Source organism: Chiloscyllium plagiosum, unplaced genomic scaffold (assembly GCF_037043375.1).
Source record: "Chiloscyllium plagiosum isolate Xiang-an unplaced genomic scaffold, Cpla_swu_hap1 HiC_scaffold_7, whole genome shotgun sequence".
Lineage (NCBI taxonomy): Eukaryota > Metazoa > Chordata > Chondrichthyes > Orectolobiformes > Hemiscylliidae > Chiloscyllium > Chiloscyllium plagiosum.
In genome coordinates this window covers 72,897,209-72,923,155 of record NW_028270145.1, presented here as the reverse complement: position 1 = coordinate 72,923,155, position 25,947 = coordinate 72,897,209, and the positions used below count along the sequence as shown (strand labels likewise).

The 25,947-nt window shown below is 42.3% G+C and overlaps 1 protein-coding gene across 2 annotated transcripts in view; it reads left to right on the top strand.

Moving 5' to 3' along the window:
- Window positions 1-2,351: 2,351 nt before the first annotated feature.
- lmln (leishmanolysin-like (metallopeptidase M8 family)) overlaps window positions 2,352-25,947 on the top strand; it is a 79,482-nt gene continuing 55,886 nt past the window's right edge. Inside the window, exons 1-5 of one of the 2 annotated variants that reach the window (XM_043693977.2) lie at window positions 2,352-2,483; window positions 15,793-15,890; window positions 15,992-16,022; window positions 19,802-19,884; window positions 22,136-22,253. In XM_043693977.2, the coding sequence (XP_043549912.1) occupies window positions 2,352-2,483; window positions 15,793-15,890; window positions 15,992-16,022; window positions 19,802-19,884; window positions 22,136-22,253 (462 nt within the window). Of the gene's footprint in view, window positions 2,484-7,697; window positions 7,813-15,792; window positions 15,891-15,991; window positions 16,023-19,801; window positions 19,885-22,135; window positions 22,254-25,947 lie in introns of those variants that run through there. The other variant, XM_087989185.1, reaches the window with a different exon arrangement.

The window sequence follows — 25,947 nt, the reverse complement described above, 5'->3', positions numbered from 1 at the left end:
ATGAAAATATATAGTAAATGACACAAGCCTGAGGAATATCGATAAACAGAGGGTTCTTGGGTTGCAAGTCCATGGCTCCCTGAAAGGGATAAGGTGGTAAAGAAGGCATGTGAAGTGCTTGCTTCATTGGTCAAGCCATTGAGTTTATAAGTTGGCAACTCATGTTGCAACTTTATAAAACTTTAGTTAGGCCACATTTGGTGTATTGTATGCAGTTCTGATCACCATGCTAGAAGAAGGAGATGGAGGCTTTGGAGCGGGTGCAAAAGAGATTTACCAGGATGTTGCCTGGATAAGTCTGTCTTAACAATACTGTGAAATTGAACAAACTTAAATTGTTTTCGCTAGAGTGTCAAGGTATTGAGGCAACCTGATAGAAATATATAATATAATGAGGGGCATGGATGGGGTGAATAGTTGGAGTCTCTTTCCCAGGGTGGAACTGTCAAATATTACAGGGCATGGGTTAAAGGTGAGGGGGTGAAGTTTAAAGAGATTGTGAAACAAGATTTTTATGTAGAGGTTGGTAGGTACCTGCAAAGCATTCCCAGGGTAGCAGGTAAAAGCAGATATGATAGCAATGTTTACAAGGCATGTTGACAGACACAAGAACAGGCAGGGAATAGAGGAATACAGACAATGCACAAGCAGATGGGAATAGTTTAGAATAGTTGATATAGACATGGTGGGCAGAAGGGCCTGTTCCTGTGCTGCACTGTTCTAAGTTCCTTGTTCTTATGACACAGTAAGGATGGAAGACGCATGTGCACACACACAAACACATGGTACTGTCTGCCGCACTGCCTTCAGATGCACCTTGATGATGAAGGGGTCCTCTACTCACGTGCTGACAGACATTATACTGTCTGCTGCAGGTCCCGGGGGACATTGAGGATGAAAGGGATCCACACACTCCCTGTATAGTCTGCTGCTGTTCCCTAGACAATGAGGATTAAGGGGGTTCTCACTCACACACACACTGCCGTGCTGCAGATCTCTGGGGATGCACTGTGAGGTTGAAGGAGTTCCTCACACACACACACTGTACTGTCTCTTGCAGCTCCATGGGAACACACCGTGAGAATGAAGTAGGTCATCACTCACATATTCTGTACTATCAGATGCAGTTCCCAGGGGGACACACTGATAGGATGAATGGGGTCCTCACTCGCATACTCCGTGTCCCCATGGAGATGCAGTTGATAGTACAGTGCGTGTGAGTAAGGACCTCCTTCATCCTCACAGTGTGTCCCCCAGGGAAGTGCAGAGTACAGAGTGTCTGAGTGAGGACCACATTCATCCTCACAGTGTGTCACACAGATAGGACACTGTGAGGATGAAGGGGTACACACACTACTATTAGCTGCAGTTCCCTGGGAGATACACAGTGAGGATAAAGGGAGTGCTCACTAACACACTTTGTGTTGTCTGCTGCAGTTGCCTGGGGGTCACACTGTGAGTGCGAAGGGGGTCCTCACTCACTCACACTGTACTATCAGCTGCAGTTCCCCGGCAACACACTGTGAGGATGAATGGGGTCCTCATTCATACACTCTGTACTATCAGCTGCAGCTCCATGGGGACACACCATGAGGATGAAGAGAGACCTCACTCACACACTGTACTGTCTGCTGCAGTTCCCTGGGGGCACACACTGTGAGGATGACGGGGGTCCTCACTCATATACACTGTACTATCAACTGCAGCTCCATGGGGACACACCGTGAGGATAAAAAAGATCCTCACTCACACACTGTACTATCAGCTGCAGCTCCATTAGGACACACTGTGAGGATGAAGGGAGTCCTCACTCACACACACTGTACTATCAGCTGCAGCTCCATTGGGACACACTGTGAGGATGAAGGGGGTCCTCACTCACACACACTGTACTATCAGCTGCAGCTCCATTGGGACACACTGTGAGGATGAAGGGGGTCCTCACTCACACACACTGTACTATCAGCTGCAGCTCCATTGGGACACACTGTGAGGATGAAGGGGGTCCTCACTCACACACACTGTACTATCAGCTGCAGCTCCATTGGGACACACTGTGAGGATGAAGGGGGTCCTCACTCACACACACTGTACTATCAGCTGCAGCTCCATTGGGACACACTGTGAGGATGAAGGGGGTCCTCACTCACACACACTGTACTATCAGCTGCAGCTCCATTGGGACACACTGTGAGGATGAAGGGGGTCCTCACTCACACACACTGTACTATCAGCTGCTCTTCCCTGGGGGGGGGGGGGGGGAGAGCACTGTGAGAATGAAGTGGTCCATCTGATTCTGCGCGTCTCCCCCACCACCCAGGGCAGGCGTGCGCACGCGCGTTGCCGCAGTAATGGCGGCAGTTGTCGCGCCGTGTCCGGGACTGAGGAGCTGGGCGTTTTACATCATTACCGGCATCATCTGCACTGTCATTGAAAACACTACCTGCTCCACATGTAAACACAGAGTACCGGATCGGAGAGAGGTGAGTGACAACTCCCGTAAAATAATCCCAGCTCTGAAAAAAAGGGGTTGGTTACGGCTCAGAGTCCAACCGCAGATAGAGACTGGGCCAGAGACACACTCAGATATATAGAGAAAGAGAGATAATAACCGAAAATAACTGCGGATGGTGTAAACCTGAAACAAAAACGAAAGTTGCTGGAAAAGCTCGGCAGGTCTGGCAGTATTTGTGAAGGGAATTTAGAGTTAAAGTTTCCAGGTCAGGTTCTGAGCAAGGGTCACCGTACCCGAAACGTTATCTTTGATTCCTCTTCACAGATGCGGCCAGACCTGCTGAGCTTCTCCCGCAATCTGTTTTTGTTTGAGTGAGAGAGACTGGACCACAGAGAGAGAGAGAGAGAGATTCATACAGGGACTGGGCAGGAGGCAGAGAGAGATGTGCATACAGGGACCGGGCAGGAGGCAGAGAGAGATGTGCATACAGGGACCGGGCAGGAGGCAGAGAGAGATGTGCATACAGGGACCGGGCAGGAGGCAGAGAGAGAGATGCATACAGGGAACCGGGCCGGAGGCAGAGAGAGATCTTCATACAGGGACTGGGCAGGAGGCAGAGAGAGATGTGCATACAGGGACCGGGCAGGAGGCAGAGAGAAAGATGCATACAGGGAACCGGGCCGGAGACAGAGATCAAGAACAAAAAACATTACAGCATAGGAACAGGCACTTTGGCTCTCCAAGCCTGCACCTACGCATCCTAAAATTGTCTTCATTTATAGGATCCCTCTATTCCCTTCCTATTCATGTATTTGTCCAGGTGTTAGCTCCACCACCACCTCTGGCAGCATGTTCCAGGTACTCACCACCCTTTGTATGGAAAAATGTGCCTTGCACATCTCTTTTAAATTTGCCCGCCTCGGCACCTTGATCCTGTGTCCTCTACCTCACTACCAAAATGGACCTCATTGGCCTCACGGCAGACACAGTGGAATTCTTCCACAAACCCCAAGGTGTTAGCAGCAAGCCCAGTGAGACAACCAATGAACAAGAACAATTGGAGAGTCGAGATAGCGGCAGTCTGAACAGTCTGCTGTGTTGTGCTCTGTGCCATATCCCAGGCAATTTGGGCTCCTACACAAACACACACACACACCCATTAGTCATCCCTGAGGAATATTTGTAGTATAAAGTAGGTAGGTAGAGCACCTAGAGGCCCTTTAAATTTGGATCTGGAGCTGAAATGAAGACATCTAAAGGAAAGGGAGCAAGGGGAGTGCAACAGGCAGGGCACTCCCCTACTATGTCGGGCACACCAGCAGCCATTGCCTCGACTCCTGTGGCAGCGCCTTTAAGTTCAGTGGAACAGCAGCATTTACTCACTGAGTTTGCAAAACCCTGTGAAAATATTCGAAGAAGCGCTGGAACCGATTACTGACATGCTGACAAAGCATGAACAGGAGATCCAGGCTCTGGATTGGCACATAGAAGCAGTGGAACAAAGGACCACGACCTCGGAGGCCGTGATGGAGAGCTGGAAGTGGCAGGTCTGAACCTTGGAAGGCCAGGTTCAGGCCCTGCTGCAACAAGTAGATGACCTCGAAAACCAAGGTCAACGAAAAAGAACTTATGGATCATGGGTTTTCCAGAGCATAAGGAGGGCGAAAGGCTTGCTGAATTTCCCAGGAGGTGACTTCCAGAGTTCCTGGAGCTGGAAATTGAGTCGGGCCAGGTGAGTGTGAAACGGGCCCATTGGATCGCAATGCGCAGGTCCGGCCTGGCTCAGCACCCCCGCCCAATCCTAGTGTGACTCCAGCACTATAAAGAAAAGCAATTAATAATAGAAACAACAAGAAGACTGGGAGGAGATCCACAGGATTTGGTTATAAAGGTTCTAGGATAATGTTCTTTCATGACTTTTCTGGGGCCATAATTAAGAAAAGAAAGACCTTTGATGATGTAAATAAAAAAATTAAGAGATTTAAACATTCCGTATTCTCTGAAGTACCGGGCAGTGCTACGTTTCAATTATGGGGAAGCTGTCAACAACTTCGACTTGGCGGAAAAAGTAAAATAATTTTTGAACTCGCTGAAATAATATACTTTGACCAAGGAAGAAAGAGGAAAAGCTGTGTGTGTGGGCAATGGCATAATTTTTTTTTATTTTCTCTTTCTTTGTTCTTTTCCTTTTTGGGGACTCAGGCCTTACAAGCTTGGTATTGCTTTAGTGTAAAATTCGGTATGTTTATATCATATCTGTTTGGTACATATTTGTTGTTCTACTGTTCGGTTTTGCTGGATGAGGGGTGGTTACTTCTTTAATATAAAGATGTGTGGGGTTGAGATGTGGAGGGGGAGGGGTGGGCGTCCATTGTTAACTTGCAGGAGTGTAAATAATTGCTTTTTTTCCCCCATTGCTTGGGTTTGGGGTACGGTCTTAACTGGAAGGTGCAAGGATGGCTGTAAGGTTGAGAGTGAATGCCCCCTATGTGAGGGGGGAGATCTTTGGAGATTTGTGTTTTTTGTGTTTATTCGTTCAAATTAGGGGTAGTGGTTAGTTTCTTAGTTTTAGTAGTGTTTGTAGGAATAGACTTTAGATTTGATAAAGTCTGTATTTTCTCCACTCGCTGCACATTGAGTTGGCTTCTTCCTCTTGGGGGGACAGCGGGTTGTTGTGTGCAGGCGTGGCTAAGGATCTGTTCAGGCGGTGCACCTAGAATATAAAGGGGAGCTATTCCCTCATTAAAAGGAAAAAGGTGTTTTCAAATTTTAAGAAGGAAAGGGTTGACATCAATCTGTTGCAAGACAAAATTTGACTGATAGGGAGCATCTGAAGTAATGGGGAGTGGGGTGGGGGGTGCGGTGGTGGTACAATAGGGTATTCTCCTCCTTTAACTCCAAAAGCAGACAAGTGGCCTTACTGGTACGAAAGAACCACCCATTTTAGGTGACAGATCAAATCAAAGATGAATATGGACGATTTATCATTCTCAAAGCTCTGGTACACGGTGAAGAGTGTGGTATCCTGAAAGTTTACTGTCCCCCGGCGCATCCTCATAAATTTTTACTTGACGTGGTCTCTAAGGTAATGGCTGTTGGGGTTCGCCGTATAGTTATAGGAGGAAACTTTAATCATCTCATGGACCCTGGGGTAGACAGGACGCCAAAGGGACTGTTGGGTCCATGCCTGCAGTCTTGACAGTTAGTGGACTTGTATGAGGAGTTAGAGCTAGTGGACATATGGAGATGTCTCCACCCTAATGGGGGGGTGGAATTTTATCTTTTAGTCCAATCCGCTCAAGAATCGGAATGTTCTTTGTTTCGTCGGTTTGTTTGGACTTGGTGCTGGCCTGCAATACTGGGAGCATAACTATTTCGGGGCATAACTATTTCGGACCATGCAGCACTGTATTTAGATGTTAAGAGCAAGGAGAGTGGAGTAGGCACACGGCACTGCGTATGGATCCGTTTCTGTTGAAGGATGGCAGCTTTGTACAGTACATTACAAGGGAGTTCAGGGCTTTTTGGGACATCAATTGGGGTATGGCCAGTAATCCATCAGTGCTCTGGGAGACCACCAAAGTGTTCTTAAGGGGTCTGATTATTTCATACTTGACAATGAGAATGATGCTTGGGGCCCTGCTGAAGGCAGCTGAATTGGCATATTATACCAGACTATCTGTGGTCAAATTACAACGGGTCACAACTCTCCGGGTGGCTGTGAACATAGTACTCACACAAGTGGTGAAGAGAATGATCTCCTTTGCAAAGCAAAGGCTGTTTGAATATGGGGATAAGTCAGGTAGATACCTGGCTAGGAAGGAAAGTGTCCCACAGTCCATCGTGTCTATCAGGGAGAGAACTGGCAACGTCACTCGTGAACTGAAAAAGACCAGTGCCAGATTTTGGGAATTCTATGCAGTATTATACCGGTCGGAGGGCTGTGGGGATGGAGTTGAAAGAGTGGAAACCTTTTTTTGGCCTCCCTGAAATAAACGCAGATCAGGCTTCCCTTTTAAATACCTCTGACAGTACAGGAGGCACAAGAGGCGGTAAGGCAACTCCAAGGGTAGCAAGGCACCTGGTCCAGACGGGTACCCGAGTGAATTGTACAAGGCGTTTATACACATGTTAGCTGAACCATTTCTGGAAATGTACAGTCACTCGTATAGTCAGGGCTGCCTTCTGCCCTCTCTTAGGGAGGCTAATATCTCCCTTATTTTACAGAAAGGGAAAGATCCCAAGGATTTCACACCATACAGACCCGACTCGCTGTTGAATGTGGATTTTAAAATCCTATCAAAAGTGTTGGCTCTGAGGTTGGAGAAGATGCTGCCTGTTATTATAAAAGAGGACCAAACTGGTTTTATCAAGGGCAGCAGCTCCTCCAACAATGTCAGACGGGTACTGAACATAATGCAAATATGTCAGCAGAGACTGATGCCAGGTTTGGTGGTCTCCCTGGATGCAGAAAAGGCTTGTGATCGGGTGGAATGGTCGTATCTCTTTGCAGTTCTAGATCACTTTAGCCTGGGAGGGGCGTTCGCCAGGTGGGTGGCAGTTTTATACAAAGACCCCAAAGCGGCAGTTATCACAAATGGGGTTAAATTGAGCAAGTTTGGTGTGGGGAGGGACAGCAGACAGGGATGTCCAATGTCGCCGCTGCTGTTTACCTTGGTACTTGAACTGTTGGTGGAGGCCATCCGAAAGGACCCTGAAGTACTGGCACCAAAGGTGGGAATTAGGGAACACAAAATTACTCTCTATGCGGATGATGGAGTTTGGCTAACTCCAGATAATACAAAAAATTAAATCATTCGGCAGCTTTTCAGGATGCAGGATAAAGTCAAAAGTCATGCCTGTGGGGGGATTGGTGGAAGTACCGAAGCTGGAGGATGGAATGGAGTTTCTTTTTAGATGGTCAGAGGAAAGTTTTCTCTATCTGGGAATGTTTATTACTCCTACCTTTTGGCGGCTGTACGGAGCTAACTTTGTACGGGTTGTTTGAGAGAATACAGCAGGACTTAGGGCAATGGGAGAGAATACCCATATCATGGTTAAGTTGTATAGCCTTGATTAAAAAGAATGTTCTTCGTTGGTTGTTATATCCCATGAGGATGCTCCCATAGTTATTACCCAAACAGGTGCTGCGGAGGTTTGCTGGGTGGCTTGGATCATTTATTTGATACGGTAGGTGTCCCCTAATTAAATTTACCAAGCTGCAACTTCCACAGGATATGGCGCGGATGGACCTCCTGGTTCTGAAGAGATATCAAATGGGCGCCCTGTTGTCATGTGTTGGCGAATGGGTGCGTAATGACTCGAAGACAATATGGCTTGATGTTGAGGCATTGCAGGTGAGATGTATCCTCATAAACTTACAGTTTATGGATAAGTTGAGATCTGGAGTTGGACACTGTGAGAGTCCGTTTATTATAAATACGGGTGAAAGCGTGGAGGATAGTGTGGTAGGGTGAGGGCAATTTGCTTAACACTTCGCCATTCACCCCATTAGTGGGAACCCCAGGATTTGGAACAGAGTCAATGGATTTCAGCTTCAGAGCATGGGAGGGTAAGGGAATCTCCTGTCTGGAAGATTTATTCGAGGGAGAGGTCTTGATGTCTTTCAACCAATTAGGTCAGAAATACGGGTTCCCTAATAGGGACCTTTTCCGATACTTCCAGGTTAGGGATTATAAATAGAAGAAGACCATGCTCTTGGACCAGCCGTACAAGTCAGATATAGAAAGAAGAGTGCTCTGTTGTGGGGACGCTCTCTCAGTTAGTACCATATATCATTTGCAGAGAGGAAACACCTTGGAGGTTATGGAGAAACTCCATGAGATTTGGATCAGAAGTTAGGGGAAGAAATGTCATCAGAAACATGGGAGGTGAAGATCCTGCACAAGGCCCATACAATGCCAGAAAGTTTAGCAAAGTTTAAGAAAGGATCTTCTCCGAAATGTCCCAAATGTATAGGCACTGTTATACATTGCTTTTGGTCCTGCTACAAGATTCGCGGATACTGGGGTGCCGTAGTGAATGAGCTGGAGAGGATCCTGGGAATGGAAGTTAAGGAAGATCTGGTATCCCTCCTTCTGGGAGTACTGAATCTGTCCTCTTTGGGTGAGCATGGGAAGAGGTTATTCAATATTCTTACACACTGCGAGGTAGAACATCCTAATGAATTGAATATCAGAAAAACCTCCAGGTCTTGCAGGGTGGCACAGACTTGTGATGGAGTACATCCTCAAGATTATCTGACAGTATGGTGAGCCGTGGCACAGAACAATTTTATAAATCATGGCAGCCCTTTCTAAATTACATAGACATGGACCTGTCGGCAGTACTGAGCCTTTATGTAACCATGAGGGCCATATATGGTGGTCCGGGGGTGGTGGTAGAGGCCTAGTAGATACGGGTATGATAACTGTTGCTTCCATAGATGGGAGCTTCGGTGGAGGTGCGGCGAGTGGTGTAATGCAATGTAGTTTGATTTTAGTGGATTGTAATTTAATTTCATGCTATTTTATTTAATTTGAATTTATTCTAATTTGGCTTAAGTAAATATGAGATGTCTTGAAGAGTACAAGGCAGTTTATTGTTAACCTTACTGTAATATCATAGTACGATACTATTTCTACTTTTCTGTACCTTGTACTTTTATAACTTGTTGGGTTTTTTTGTAAAAGAGTGAAACATTTTTTCAACAAATATATACATTAAAAAAGAACAAGAGTAGTCAACAGAGAAAGCTGCAGTGCAGCAACCAAAGAAGGAGGAGTCAATTTGGACCCCTCCAGAAGGCCGTTGCCCTAGACTTGACATGTATGATCAAGTTATCAGGAGATGTGTCAACGCCAGACTTATCAGCCGCGTTTGCAAGACAGCCCAGAATGTCACCCAAGCGCAACGCAATGCCACCCATGGTCTGAAGACCATCCACAACATTGTCATCAAACCAGAAGGCAAAGGAGGAGCCATCATTATATACAATAGAACAGGCTACTGCAAAGAATCCTACTGACAACTGAACAACCAGGAACACTACAGACAATTACCTGCTAATCCAATCAAAGAACATCGACAGACAATCAAGACCTTCAGAATATCCTGTGCGCTCTCATCCCGCTTATATCTCTTGTGGGAGACTTCTACTGCATTCTGACGTTACACAAACCAACACTTCCTGAACCACCATATATGGCCCTCGTTATATAAAGGCTCTAATCAGTACCGCCGACAGGTCCATATCAGGCACTGGGACCGTGTGACATTCTCTCTGGCTATGTCGAGGGCATCTTGAAACCCATTGTACAATGAACCCCCAGCTTCTGTCGCCATATTACAGACTTCTTACGCAAACTCAGCACCCACAGACTAGTCAAACCAGAAACATTCCTCATTACAATGGAATTTTCGGCATGCTACGCCACACATCCCACAATTATGGCAACACTGCACCTGCCTCAGTAATTAACACCAGCAACTGTCAATTCCTGAAAGTCATCCTACAACTCATCTGCCTTATCCTTGACCATAATATCTTCACCTTCGACAAACAGCTCTTCATCCAGACTGATAGAACAGCCATGGGATCAAATTTGCAACCCAATATGTCAACATCTTCATGCGCAAGTTCAAGCAAGATGTCTTTGCTGCACAGGACTTCCACTTCCAACCAACATTATACACCAGATACATGGACGACATTTTTTTTCTTTGGACTCATAGGAGGAATCACTGAAACAACTACATGACGATATCAACGAGTTGCATCCCACCATCAGACTTAACATGGATTCTTCAGAATCACACTCATTCTTGGACACACACATCTCTATTAAGGATGGACACCTCCGTACTTCACTCCACTCCAAGCCACAAATAACCTCACGATGCTACATTTCTCCAGTTTCCAACCTAAAAGTGTTAAAAGAAGCCATCCCCTATGGACAGGCCCTATACACAGGAACTGTTCAGACAAGGAGGAACGCAACACACACCTACAAATACTGAAAGACACCCTCATAAGAATGGGATGTGATGCTGATCTCATCGATCACCAATTCCAATGTGCCACAGCGAGAAACCGCAACAATCTCCTCAAGACAGACAAGGGACACGACCAATAGAATACCCTTCGTCTTCCAGTACTTCCCCAGAAGTTCACCACAAACTGCCCAGTCTTCAAGACAACAGCAACCACAATCCTGCCACGATAACTTCTGCCAGACATGTTAAATCATTGACATGGGTATGACCATCACACATGGGAACATCACCCACCACATACACAGTACGCATGCATGTGAATTGGCCGACACGGTCTCCCTTAAATGCTGTAGGAATGTATGTCCTGAGTTGCATGATACATTGGCGAGACAATGCAGATGCTGTGGTAACAGATGAATGGATACAGCGCAGCAATTGCCAGGCAGAACTGTTCCCGCCCATTCGGGGCATAGTTAAGAGATCAAGGACATTCAGCCTCCAATTTTCGGGTAAGCATCCTCCTTTGAGATACACAACATTGCAGGATAGCCAAGTTTACTATCCATGAGGATAGCCTCAACCATGATCGTGGGTTCGTGTCATACTTCATGTAACTTTACCATACTGTTCTCTGTAAAATATAACAGGAAGGCAGAGTACTGGGTCAATGGAAAGATTCTTGGTAGTGTGGATGTGCAGAGGGATCTTGGAGTCCATGTACATAGATCCCTGAAAGTTGCCTGAAGGTTGATAGTGCTGTTAAGAAGCATACAGTGTATAAGGTTTCATTGGTAAAGGGATTGATTTCCGGACCTGCAATGTCATGCTGCAACTATACAAAACACTAGTGTGGCCACATTTGGAATATTGTGTACAGTTCAGGTCACCATATTTCGGGAAGGATGTGGAGGCATTGGAAAAGTTGCAGAGGAGATTTACCAGGATGTTGCCTGGTCTGGATGAAAGGTCTTATGAGGAAAGGCTGAGAAACTTGGGTCTATTCTCATTGGAAAGAAGAAGGCTAAGAGGGAATTTGATAGAGACATACAATATGGTCAAAGGATTAGATAGGGTAGATAGTGGAAGTCTTTTTCCTAGGATGATGACATCAGCGTGTACGAGGGGGCATAACTAGAAATTGAGGGGTGATAGATTTAAGACAGATGTCAGAGGCAGGTTCTTTACTCCGAGAGTGGTAAGGGCATGGAATGCCCTACCTGCCAATATAGTCAACTCAGTCACATTAGGGAGATTTAAACAATCCTTGGATAAGCACATGAATGATGGGATAGTGTAGGGAGACACGCTAAGAATAGTTCACAGGTTGGCGCAACATTGAGGACCGAAGGGCCTTTCTTCGTTGTATTGTTCTATGTTCTAAATCTTCCTTACGGTTCTGTTTTAACACCATCACCTTGATAACTTGCTATTATCTCTCTAATTTAATTAGCTTGGACAGTTTTGGATTACTTGTTATTTTGGTTAGACCCTCATAATGCGACTCTTATACCTATCATGTTAGTCCAGCCATTTGGTTTGTCTCTGGCACCATCTTCTTTTGAATTTTATATAATGATCTCTGTGCCTTAATTAATCTGATCATAGATCATCCCACAACTTGTTATTCAGTTGTTGATACTTTACACACACAGTTTGACATTTTTGATCACCTGCAAACACTTGTTATTCAGCCTGTCAACATTCCACTCACACTATTTGTACTTATCTTTTGATGCTCTTAATTTCCTGGAATTATCTTGGCATTATCTGTCTGCATATAAATTCTGTGCCGATGTGCATTCCTCCACTTCACCTGATGAAGGAGCAGCGTTATGAAAGCTTGTGATTTCAAATAAACCTGGTGTTGTGTGACTTCTGACTGTGTCCCCTAGTAATTGACCCCTGCACCCTGAAAAAAGCCTCATACTATCCCCTCGATTCATGCCATTCACAATCTTATAGACTTCTATCAGGTTGCCCTGTCAACCTCCTGCATTGAAGTGAAAACAAACCCAGTCTATCCAACCTTTATTCTTAGCTAAAATCCCCATACCAGGCAACATTCTGCTAAGCCTTTTCTTACCCTGTCCAAAGCATCCTTCCGGTAGTGCGGTGACCAGAATTGTACACAATATTTCAAGTGTGGCCTAAGTAAACTTCCATAAAGCTGCAGCATAACGTGCCTATCCTGTACTCAATGCCCCTTCCAATGAAGGCAAGCATGCCATAGGCTTTTTTTTTTACTATTTTACCTATCTGATATTTTTGCACAATCCCTACTTCAGCTATTTGTCATCCTTACAGAACCCAAGTTCTACAAATGTTTGTTCTCAAGGACACAGGACACATCTCCGTGCAGGATGCTAGGTGAAAAGTGAGGTCATAGCATCATCAATTAATGAATTGCAGCATCACTTATATCCCCGTATCAAAGTTGTTGCTTCCCATTAATTGCAATCCCATCTCTATTTTTTAAGTTTGAGAAATTTCAGTGTAGATGTTTCCAAGGAGTAAAATGTTTCAAATCAATTTTCAATCTAATGTTTGCATCTGTTCGTTTTTTTTTGAGTCAATTTTAGTACATCATGACAGTTCCCATGAAATTCAGTAACATTGTATTTTGTTAACCTAATGAATGAAAAGTGATAGAATCCATAAGTGGAAGAAGTACTCTACAACTAGGTAAATGGGACTTGGGATTGGACTTGTACCCCACTTTCTAGCTTGCTATGTTTCCTTATTTAGGGGAAGCCTCTTTCCACTGGTGTATTATGATATGTTGATAAAAAGCCCAGGATTTAACTTGATTGGAGAATATGACTTTAAAAAAAATTTAAAATTTTTTAAAAGGGGGCAGAGGCGATACCCAGTGACATTATTGCAAGACTATAATCTGAAGATAATGTTCTGGGTTCAAACCCACCATGGAATTCAGGTAGAGAGAGAACGAGGTAGAGACTAGGCCGGAGACGGACAGAAAGGGAGAGAGACACTGGGAGAGCAGGACGGTTTGAGTTTGATTTATTGTCGTCATGTATCGCAATACAGTGAAAAATGTTCTTTTGCGTGATGTACAGGCAAATTATATCATACAAAGTGCATCAGGGTAGCTGAACAGAGTGTAGAACACAGTGTTATGGCTGCAGAGAGAGAGAAATCAGATTTGAGAGGTTTGTTCAAAAGTCTGATAACAGCAGGGACGATGCTGTTCTTGAATCTGATCATCCATGTGTTGAAATTTGTATACTTCTGCCAGACGGAAGAGAGTGGAAGAGAGTATAACCGGATTGGGATGGGTCTTTGATTATATTGCTCACTTTCCTGAGGCAGTTGGAAGTGTAGATGATTCAGTGGATGGAAGGCTGGTTTGTGTGATGGACTGGGCTGTGTCAATGACTCTGTTGTTTCTTGTTGTCTTTAGAAGGGCAGTTGTTGTACCATGCTGTGATGCATCCAGAAAGGATACTTACTGTTATATATCTATAACGATTGGGAAGCGTTCTTGCAGACATGCCGAATTTCCTTAGCCTCCTCAGGAAGTAGATATGTTGTTGTTCTTTCTTGATAGTTGCGTTGATATGGGTGGACCAGGACAGATTGTTGGTGATTTTCACTCCCAGGAACTTGACACTTTTGACAATCTCCACCTCAGCAGCATTGATGTAGGCAAGGATGTGACTGGATTGGAGAGAGACTAAGAAAGAAATGGAAAGATTGGCCTCAGAGATTAGGTTAAAAATCACACAACGCCAGGTTATAGTCCAACAGGTTAATTTGGAAGCACCAGCTTTCGGAGCTCTGCTCCTTCATCAGGTAGCTGTGAGACAAGATCATAAGACACAGAATTTATAGCAAAAGATTGTAGTGTCATGCAACTGAAATTATATATTGAACAAAACTAGATTGCTGTTAAGTCTTTCAACTTTTAGACAGGTTACAGGTTTTGGTTCATTAATATGTAAATCCCAGAACTACTTTAAAGTCACATTCTCGAGATAACTTGAGGTTTTATACAAAAAAAGAGACATCTCAGCTCAGACAATGTAAAGGTGTGAGGTTAGAGTCTGTCTGTATCCAATCTTGAGTCAGACTGGGTCTATTTCCAAATTAGGAATTTATAAATGTTACATGGATTGACTGCCTGCAGGTTATGTGCTTTTTGAGCAAAAATAGAATGTATCTGCAAATTCAATTCTGAAAATGTAAATTCACCCCATAGACATATGTGTGTGTCTGTGTCTGTGGGTGTGTGCGCGTGCACACGTGAGGGAGAGAGAATGAGTGTGATTGCACATGAGAGAGTGTGTGCTTGCATGCAACAGCCACTAGACCGGGATGTTCCCTCCCAGTCAGGGTACAGATCAATGGTCAGGGACATTTGGCCTTGGATCTTTGAATGACCATCCTCCAAGATGGATTCAGGATACGCAAAATGCAGAGTGGCCAAGCAGAGGCTGATAGCCAAGTTCGGTACCTATGAGTTTGGCCTCAACCGGGACCTTGGGTTCATGTCACACAACAGTGACCCCACAACATTATACACTCTCTCATGCACACACACTGTAATATGCGCGCACGCACGCACACACACACTCATACACGCATGCATACACCCCACCCCCCACATCCACCCACGCACACACCCTCTCACAGGCTGATACTCCATCACGCTTAGCCAAGCATGCATACACACACACACACACACACACACTCTTAAACTCACTTGCACTCACTCACATGCATGTTCTCTCTCTCTCTCTCACTCACTCACTCACTCACTCACTCACTCACTCACTCACTCACTCACTCACTCACTCACTCACTCTCTCTCTCTCACACACACACACACACACACACATACCTACATACATGCATACTTACATATAAGTCTATGGGGTGAATTTGGATTTGCAGAATTATATTTGCAGATACATTCTATTTTGCTCAAAAAGTGCATAACCTGCACATAATCAATGCAGGCGGTCAATCCATGTAATATAATCAAGTCAAAAATCACATGACATTGGGTTATAATCCAACAGATTTATTTGAAAGTACAAGCTTTTGGCTCTGAAAGCTTGCTGTTTCAAATAAATCTTTTGGGCTATAACCCGGTGTTGTGTGATTTTTGACTTTGGCCACCCCAGTTCAACACTGGCACATCCACATCATTTTTATGGAATACATTGAAGGGCATGAACTCATTTAATTAGACATTAAAGAAACATTTATCAAATATGAAGCTATGTGTGCAGAGCTGATAGGCCTACCTGTTAACGTTTATACGTAACGTTTAAAAGTATTGATCCCTTTTTAAAACAATGCTAACTTTATCATTTTAGGTGATTTACCAAGTATATTTAGAACCAAGTCGAATTACCAGAAGGAGTATTGATCAGCATCTAAGAATAAAAATTGTGTATGATTTAAGCATTGAATAGTAAGTATTATAATTTGTCATCTTGACAGCCATTTACTAAATAACATTACTGATTTTAACTCTTAACATTGATAGCTTTTTAATTTTTTTTTATATTCTAGTTTACCCACGGATAAAAAACATTTAGTTAAGGTATGTATAAAATTCATGCATTCTACAATATGTAACTATAAAAGTATATTCAATGATAAATTGTAATGTGCTGTACTTTAAATCCATTATTTGGCATTATTGTTTCTAAGAGACAAAATGAAATCCAAATGTGCCTCATTCAGATTGAAAATAACACTACAATGTAAGAACAATGCAGTTAACTTTGTAACATAAAGAAATGTATTGATAATGTTTTAATCTTAATGGTTCTTTGCCAAACTGGGTTGTGTTAATAGTACCTTGTCTCTGTAGGTGTTGTGTGTTCTTAGCATTTTCTAAGGTGTCGTAAAACTAAGTGTTATGTCTCAGTAAAGCTGCAGAATAAGAAAGGGTGAAATTTGCACCTATTTTTCTGGGTTGACCAGATGTTGATGTTTTCAAATTATTGTTCAAAGTCACTACTTGCAAATTTGGATGAAATGTTTTGATTGTACAATGAATGACACATCAAGTCAACTAGATGCAGTAAAGTGTCAAATTATTAATCAAACAAAATGAATGAAAAATTAATAAACAGATCATTAAAGTAAAAATAATTTGTTTTACGAACCTAAAAGTCATTGACGGTATTTGTAAAACTAGCTTTCGAGAGTCTGGTGGTATAGGCAATATTCCTAGGCAAGTATCTGTTTCCAGTCTGAGAGATTTTAGTGGTTAAGTTTAAAATCTACCTAATACAAATATTGGAATAAAAATTAAAGTTTGTTTAACCATTTAATAGAGTATGTACGTGGCAAGTATAAAAGCAGATAACATTTTCACCTTGAAGCAATATTCTCCTTGTGATGGTTCATTTACACTTCAGTTTTCATTAACTATTGATACCATTGAACTTTCATGTAATTAAGATAAGTTATTAGTAGTATAAGATTTTGCAGTTTGGGACCACAGTTGCCAAATGTAGGCAATAGATCATCCATAAGCAGATGCAGCATTTTAGATACGATACATTGGTTAATTAGACAGAAAAAAATATTCCAAATAATTCACTGATACCAATACACAAGCAAGGAGTTGGCATAGAGTGCATCAATTTTATTAAATTTGTGAAGACAGAAACCTACTATCTAGCTGAAGTGTTAGGGGACTCTTTGGGCCTTCCTCCTTTTTTGAACCACCATCCATCTGAAGAAGACAGTCGACGGTTGAATGCTGCCAGCTGATGAGGACAAACTACCCTCATCTCTGTGTTGATATGGTCTATTTCTAAGAGCTGACAGTTCCTTTGTCAGTTAACCATCTTATTTTATTATTATGTGGCTGCTAATTAAAGATCTTGTTCATTTGTTTCAATGAATTTGCATTTTTATCATCGTTATGTTTTGTGAAAATATTCATATGGTGAAGTGTATATTTAACTATATTGGCATACAAGGTCAGTCTTGAGGATTATGAGTGAAACATGTTCTGCAATGTTGAGTAGTGAGCAAATAAACAGGGAAAGCTCACATGGAAAGATTCCATGTAGCTAGAACAATTAGGATTTTGTTTAAATTTCCCTATCATCTCTATTTCCTTGTCATCTAGTTAGTTTTTCAATCATGATACTGCTTACGTTTTTTTGCAAACAGACGTTTTCCACTCTTGATGTTAGCTAGCAAATTTATTTAACTTTATTGCTTTCTTTATATCCTTAAACATGTCTGTACATCTCAACTGACATTTTATGTTTGCTTTTTATACTTCGCATTTAAAACCTCTTCTCACTCATGCTGTATTCTAAAAGACTTGTCCAAGTCAAAAACTGTAGTATAAATGCTATTTTTCTAAACTTGGAAGACGTAGTGTGATGTCAACATTATGAACTTGTAAATGACATTAGTTTTGCTCGTTGTCTGTATAGGGTCTTTCAAGTTCATTCCAGCTTCAAACCAGCGTCTACAGGAAAACAACACATACGGACCAAATATTTAACTACAGAAGCAATCATCCCAACACCCACAAACAAAGCTGCATCAGAACATTATTTCAATGAGCTAACACACACTGCAGCACGGAGGAACTACCCAGAGTAGAGGAAAATCACCTACACCATGTATTTAAAAAGAATGGGTACCCAATAAACACAGTCTGCTGATTTCTCAGCAACAAACCCAAGTAAGCAGACAAAACACTCTCCCCTACATCAAAGACATCTCGGAAATGACTGCCAGACTACTCAGACCCCTTGGCATCATGGTAGTCCACAAATCCACAAACATACTAAAACAACAGCTAATTAACTTGAAAGACCCTCTACATTCAACGAGCAAAACTAATGTTATTTACAAAATACTGTGCAAGGACTGTAACAAATACTACATTGGACAAACAGGAAGAAAACTTGCCACCAGGATACATGAACACCAACTAGCCACAAAATGCATGACCCTCTCTCATTAGTATCCTCACATACGGATGAGGAAGGACACCACTTCGACTGGGACAACATATCCATCCTAGGACAAGCCAAACAAAGACCCGCACAAGAATTGCTAGAAGCATGGCATTCCAACCGGAACTCTATCAACAAACACATTGAGTTAGACCCAACTACCACCCCACGAGAAAAGGAACAGGAGCAGGAACACCACCGGAAATGACATCATCAACCCAAAGAAACCCAAACATATAAATAGAAAGCAGGAATTTTCAGCAATGCTTTGCCTTAGGCCTACTGAAGAGGTTACCTAGTCGGGTAACGAAATGTCTGGAAATGAACCTTCAAGCTCAGCGAGCAAACCTACATCCCAAAAAAACCTGCTAGTTGCAACTTCTAATTGAGTAGCTACCTCATGCTGTCTTGTTGCAAACTGATTTCTTTCTGAGCTCAATGCAATTTGTAAATGAGTACGTTTTGATATGTAAAGTCAGTATTTAAAATTTGTGTATTTTGCTGTTATTAAATTATTTTATTCTGTCATACCTTTTTAATAAAAAGGGAAATATAGTTCTGTGCATTCTACATAATTATATTCTACTAAGTTTTGGATACAACGACCGAGATTAAATGTATTAATAAATACAAAATCAACAAAAATTTGCAAAAAATACAGTTTCCTATGCTAGAACAATAAAATTACTTTAAATCCTGAAATTCCTGATTTATTATTCCCCAATTTGTTCTTGACGGTTTATAAGTTTGGATATCTTTGCTGGTGGTGACCTTTACATACAATACAATTCTGCTAGGCAAATTACTAATGCGTGCTGATTACATAAGAGCCTATATAAACTTTGTAAATATTTTTAAGCTTTTATACATTGAGTTTTTTTTTTCATATTTATAATTACTTTCTAGTGTTTGAGCCAAACTGCTAATTGAAATTAAAGAATCAATGTTTTAATTGAAGAATTACAGGTGGTAAGGATATTCAGCTGATATTTACTTCAACATTTTTTCCAGAATTATTATCTGGGACATTGCTGAGCTATTGCCAAACAAATGTCAATTATGTTGCAATATTGAGCTGATGTTTATAGTCTGAGATCCCGTATTTTAGTTTAGTATTAGGAATAAGAGGAAATAGAGATTATTTTAGATGTTAATTTGTGCATTCTCCGTGGCATGCCTTTACTAATCAGAGTCTAATTGCCAACGAATCAACACTCTCCCTTCATTCCATATAAATATTGCCTTTGCCCTTGAGTTAGTATTCTTGTAAATTGTCCTGCTGAGCACTAGATGAAAACTTCAACAAAATGTGTCTTTGTTTTTAGCAATTCTCAAGTTCTGTCCTGCCAAATGACTATTTATTGCTGTTTCTTTTCCATGCTAGAATAAACTGTTCCCAAAAGCGATTAAATATTTACAAGAAACATTCCAAGTTCGTAAAGTTGTTGGTCCAATTCTGCTTAACAGGTATGGTCTTTATAATCTGCCATTTTAAAGTTTTTGATTTTAGAAAAAGAATGAGTATTTTTGGAAACATAGAAATTAGAAACAGGTGTGGCCCATTTGGCCCTATGAAGGTTCTTTGACATTCAACATGATTATGGCTAATCTTTCATCTCCATGCCATATTCCCACCTTCTCTTCCATATCCTTTAATACCCCTTTAATATCCAAAACTTTTATCAATCTCTTTCTTGAATTCAGTCAGTGATCTGGCCTCCACATCCTTCTGTGGTCGTGAAATTACAGAAATGTTCCTTCATCTCAGTCATTTATCCTGACGCTGTGATCTTTGGTTCAAGACTCCCCAGCCGGGGCAAGCATCCACTCTTCATATGTTTAAAATCAGATCCCCTCTCATCATTCTCAACTCTGAGGAATACAGATGCACTCAAACCAATGTTTCCTTCATTTGAATGTCCTGCCATCCCTAATAACAGCCTAATGAACCTTTGCTGCATTCCTGTGACAAGGATGTCCTCTCTTAGGTATGAAATCCAAAACTGCACTCAATATTCTGGTTGTGGTCTCACCAAGGCCTTCTATAATTGCAGTATGACATCCCTACTTCTAAACTCCTCTGGTGATGATGGCCTTCCTAATTGTTTGCTACAACTGTCTATTTATTTTCATTAACTGATTCACAAGGACACCCAGATCCCATTTTATACCCATATTTCTGTATATAATCTTCATTTAATAATCTTTTCAGTTTTTCACATTAATGCGTATAACTTCACATTTATCCATGTTATACTGAACATTTTATGTGTTTGTCCACACACTCAACTTGCCGGGATTACCCAGATATTTCTTTGAATCCTCCTCACAACTCTCAATCAAGCCTAGTTTTGTGTCATTAGCAAACTTGGAGAATGTTACATTTAGTTCTGTTGCAAGGTCACCTATATAGTGAATAGCTGGGGTCCAAGCACTGACTTTTGTAGTACACCACTAGTAATAGTCTGCCATCTGGAAAATTACTCATTTTTAACTAGATTGCAGGATGAAGTGCAACGCTAGCTTTTCACTTAATGAGAACTGAGTTCACATCCAAGCCACATTAACAGAATGAGAAGCCTCTATGTCCTACTGGCTGGAAAAAATCTTAAATTAAATGAGTTTGGATGCTTCCAGTCAAACTGGTAATTGTGACACTGTGCTAACTTTGCATTCTTAGGTTAGCAGTGTTGCAAATGGAAATGTATTGAAACAGGCATCTCTGCTGAAGAGGGGACAACACACATTGTTAGGGTGCAGAAAGAGAGATTTAATCTGCAATTAATTGTTCTGTACCCGACCTGTGAGTGCTTAATGTTGAATTGTATATTCAAAGTAGACAGTGTTCTGTTCACCAACGCTGACATGCTCACCATTATGAGTACAAATGCATCTCAGTTGAAATATATTCCTTTTGTATTTTTGTAACATAGACTAATGTAAGATTCATTAACTGCAATTCAATTGAATAATTCAACTATACAAACTTTGCAACTATACAAAATGCTGGTGTGGCCACACTTGGAATATTGTGTATAGTTCTGGCCCCCATATTTCAGGAAGGATGTGGAAGCATTAGAAAAGGTACAGGGAAGATTTACCAGGATGTTGCCTCGTATGGAGGGAAGGTCTTATGAGGAAAGGCTGAGAGACTTGGGTCTGTTCTCATTGGAAAGAAGATGGCTAAGGGGGGATTTGATAGAGACATACAAGATGGTCAAAGGATTAGATAGGGTAGACAGTGGAAATCTTTTTCCTAGGATGATGACGTCAGCTTGTACAAGGGGGCATAAAATTGAGGGGTAATAGATTTAAGATAGATGTCAGAGGCAGGTTCTTTACGCAGTGAGTGGTAAGGACGTGGAATGCCCTACCTGCTAATGTAGTTAACTCAGCCACATTAGGGAGATTTAAACAATCCTTGGATAACCACATGGATGATTTTGGGATAGTGTAGGGGGACGAGCTGAGAATAGTTCACAAGTCGGCGCAACATCGAGGGCCGAAGGGCCTGTTCTGCGCTGTATTGTTCTATGTTCTATAATATTAACTGTGTTCAGTGTCCACCTGTCATTTAGCAATGCTAAATAAAAATTATATATAGATGAAATAAATAACTGCTAATATATAGATTCCTTGACTCTGCATATGAGTATGGATTAAGTATTTAACATTTATTATTAACCTTTCTAAACTAAACTGTTAATGTTTTCTCAAGGCCATGTGCAACCAATCAGTACTTAAGAAAGAAGGATGACCCACATATGTATTGTCAAGGTGCCTGTGCTGCCATTACAAGATGCGGCCCGGTAGTTGTTCCGGAAGAACATTTACAGGTAAAACCCCTGCAGTTGTGGAATTAAATGTATTAGTGAAGTCAGCTTAATCTTTTTATACATCATATTGATCTTAGTTTGCAAGAGTTGAGTATTGTATTTTGAGAGTAAATTTATTTTCAATCCAGTTAATATCCAGTAATGTTGAATATAGAGAGTAATGCTGCACAGTCAAATGAAGTTCGGGGCCTGAATAATTCAAATAGAACTGAGATAATACTCAGTTAGAAGAGATTCAGGAGAAGGAAGAGCAGTGGTAGGAGGAGTAAGGTAACTGTAGTAAGAAGGTAGAGCACAATGAAATTTTGTAGAGGTAACCGAAGTAGAACAGGCTAGAGGAATAACATAAAGTGGATTACAAGCCTCTTTTAGCAGTTAAAGTACAAGACTATTTGGTGCCAGTAGATGATGAAAGTAATACAAAGGAAGAGGACAGCAAGAGTGCTGCTGGAAGAGTGCTGAAAAGTGGTGGAGCAATGTTATGCCCAGAGGAAGCAGTTCATGGACAGTCACTGAGATTAATATGTTGTCTAGATAATGTGGAAGAGCTGAGAATGAAAGGTAGGAGATGAGAGAGGTTGGTTGTATTACTGTTAAAATGATATCACACATTTCTCTCCTCAATGCAAAAACAGCCAGTTGTTACTGAAAGAGCGACTCGGAAAACCTTAATTTGTTCAGAAAATGAATTCCCAAAACAGATGAGGTGGAAGAGAATTTGACCAAGGATAAAAACAGATGTTGCTGGAGAAACTCAGCAGATCTTAATAGGGGAGGCGATAGCCTAGTGGTATTATCACTGGACTGTTAATTCAGAGACCCGGGTAATGTTCTAGGGATCCGGATTCAATTTGAATTCAATCAAAATTTAGAATTGAACATCTAACAATGACCGTGAATCTATCGATTATTAGATTAGATTCCCTACAGTGTGGAAACAGGCCCTTCAGCCCAACAAGTCCACACCGACCCTCCAAAGAGTAACTCACTCAGACCCATTTCCCTCTGACTAATGCACCTAACACTATGGGTAACTTAGCATAGCCAGTTCACCTGACCTGCACATCTTTGTGACTGTGTGGGGAAACCGGAGCACCTGGAGGAAACCCATGCAGACACGGGGAGAATGTGCAAATTCCATACAGACAGTTGCCCAACGCTGGAATCTAGCCCAGGTCCCTGGCACTGTGAGGCAATAGTGCTAACTGAGCCACCATGCCGCCTCACGATTGTGGGAAAAACCAATATAGTTCACTAATGACCTTTATGGAAGGAAACTACTATCCTTACTTGATCTAAATTGCATGTGACTCCAGAAGCACAGCATTGTGGTTGACACTTAACAGCCATCTGAGATGAGCAATAAATGATAGCTTAGCCAGTGGCGCTGTCATTGAATGAATGATTTTAAAGAACTGGACATTTCCGGTTTAGTGTCCCTTCAGAATTGTGCCGTTCAGAAGAAAGGTCAGTGGACCTGAAACACTGACTTTGCTTCCTCTCCATGATGCTGCCAGACCTGCTGAGTTTCTCATAAGTTCATAAACTCATAAGATATAGGAGCAGAATTAAGCAATTCAGCCAATTGAGTCTGCGCCGTCATTCGATCACAGCTGTTATGCTCCACACTCCCATTTTCCTGCCTTCTCTCCTTATCCCTTCAACCCCATTACCAATTAAAAATCTATCTGTCTCCTCCTCAATTTTACTCACTGTTCCAGCATCCACTGCACTTTGGGGTGGTGAATTTGACAGATTCACAACCATTTGGGAGAAGTAGTTTCTCCTCAACTCTGTTTTAAATTTGCTACCCCTTATCCTAAGACTAGATCCTCTTGTCCTAGAATGCTCCACAGGAGGGAGCATTCCACTGCACATCTATTTTATCCATACCTTTTATCATCTTGAAATCTCAACTTGATCTCCCCTCATTCTTCTCAATTCCGGGGAGTATAGGCCTAAACTGTTCAATCTCTCTTCATACAACAAACTCTCATCTGTGGGATCAATCTAGTCAACCTGTGGCTCAAAAGGGAAGGGGAGAGAACAAGAGAGCGATAGCGATAGGAGATTCAGTGGTGAGAGAAACAGACAGGAGATTCTGTGGTCGCAAACGAGACTCCCGGATGGTATGTTGCCTCCTGGGTACCAGGGTCATGGATGTCTCAGAACAAGTCTACAGGATTCATAAGGGGGAGGGAGAGCGGCCAGAAGTCGTAGTACACGTCTTTACCAATCACATAGGTAGGGAAAGGGAGGAGCACCTGAAAAGAAAATATAGGAATTTAAGTTGGAATCTAAAAGGCAGGACAAGCAGAGTAGTAATCTCGGGATTGCTACCGGTGCCACAGGCTAGTGAGGCTAGGAACAGAGATCAAGTGCAGATGAACACGTGGCTGCAGGGCTGATGTAGGAGGGAGGGTTTCAGATACGTGGATCATTGGGATACCTTCTGGGGAAAGTGGGACCTAGCTGAAAATGTGTTGCTGGAAAAGCGCAGCAGGTTAGGCAGCATCCAAGGAGCAGGAGAATCGACGTTTCGGGCATGAGCCCTTCTTCAGGAAGTGGGACCTATACAGGAAGGATGAGTTGCACCTGAACTGAAGGGACACCAATGTCCTGGGTGGGAGATTTGGTAGAGCTCTTTGGGAGGGTTTCAACTAGTTTGGCAGGGGGATTGGAACCGGAGCCACGGATCTGAGGATGGAATAGCCAGTGAACAGTCAGATACAGGGTGCAGAAGGTCTGTGAGGAAGAATAGACAGTTGATAAGACAAATTTGCAGTCAGTGTAATTGGTTGAAGCGTGTCTATTTTAATGCAAGAAATATCAGGTATAAGGGTGATGAACCTAGACCATAGAGTGGTACTTGGAACTATGATGTTATGGCCATTACGGAGACTTGGATATCACAGGGACAGGAATGGTTGTTGAATGTTCCAGGATTTAGATGTTTCAAAAGAAACAGGAAGGAACGTAAGAGAGGTGGAGAGTGGCATTGCTAATCAGAGATAGTATCACAGCTGCAGAAAGGGAGGTCTCCAAAGAGGGTTTGTCCACAGAATCAGTATGGGTAGAAACAGGAAAGAAACAGTCACTTTATTGAGACTTCTCGACAGACCCCCAGTAGCAACACAGACACAGGAGCAGATTAGGAGGCAGATTTTGGAAAGGTGCAGGAGTAACAACGTTGTTGTCATGGGTAACTTTAACTTCCCCAATATCGATTGGAACCTCCTTAGTTCAAATAGCCTGGATAGAGCAGTTTTTGTCAGGTGTGGCCAGGAAAAATTCCTGACATAATATGTAGATAGGCCGATGAAAGGGGATCCCATATTGGATTTGGTGCTTTGCCCAGGCGTCAGATCCCTTGGTGGGAGAGCATTTTGGTGATAGTGATCACAACTCCCTGACCTTTTCTATAGTTATGGTGAGAGCTAGGAGCAGATAGTATGGGAAATTATTTAATTGGGGGAAGTGGAATTACAATGCTATTAGTCAGGAACTGGGGTGCCTAACTTGGGAACAGATATTCTCAGCAACATGCATGACAGTAATGTCGAGGTTGTTTAGGGAGCATTTGCTGATAGTGCTTTATAGGTTTGTCTCACTGAGACAAGGAAGGAATGGCAGGGTGAAGACACCTTGGGTGACAAGGGATATAGAACATCTAGTCAAGAGGAAGAAGGAAACT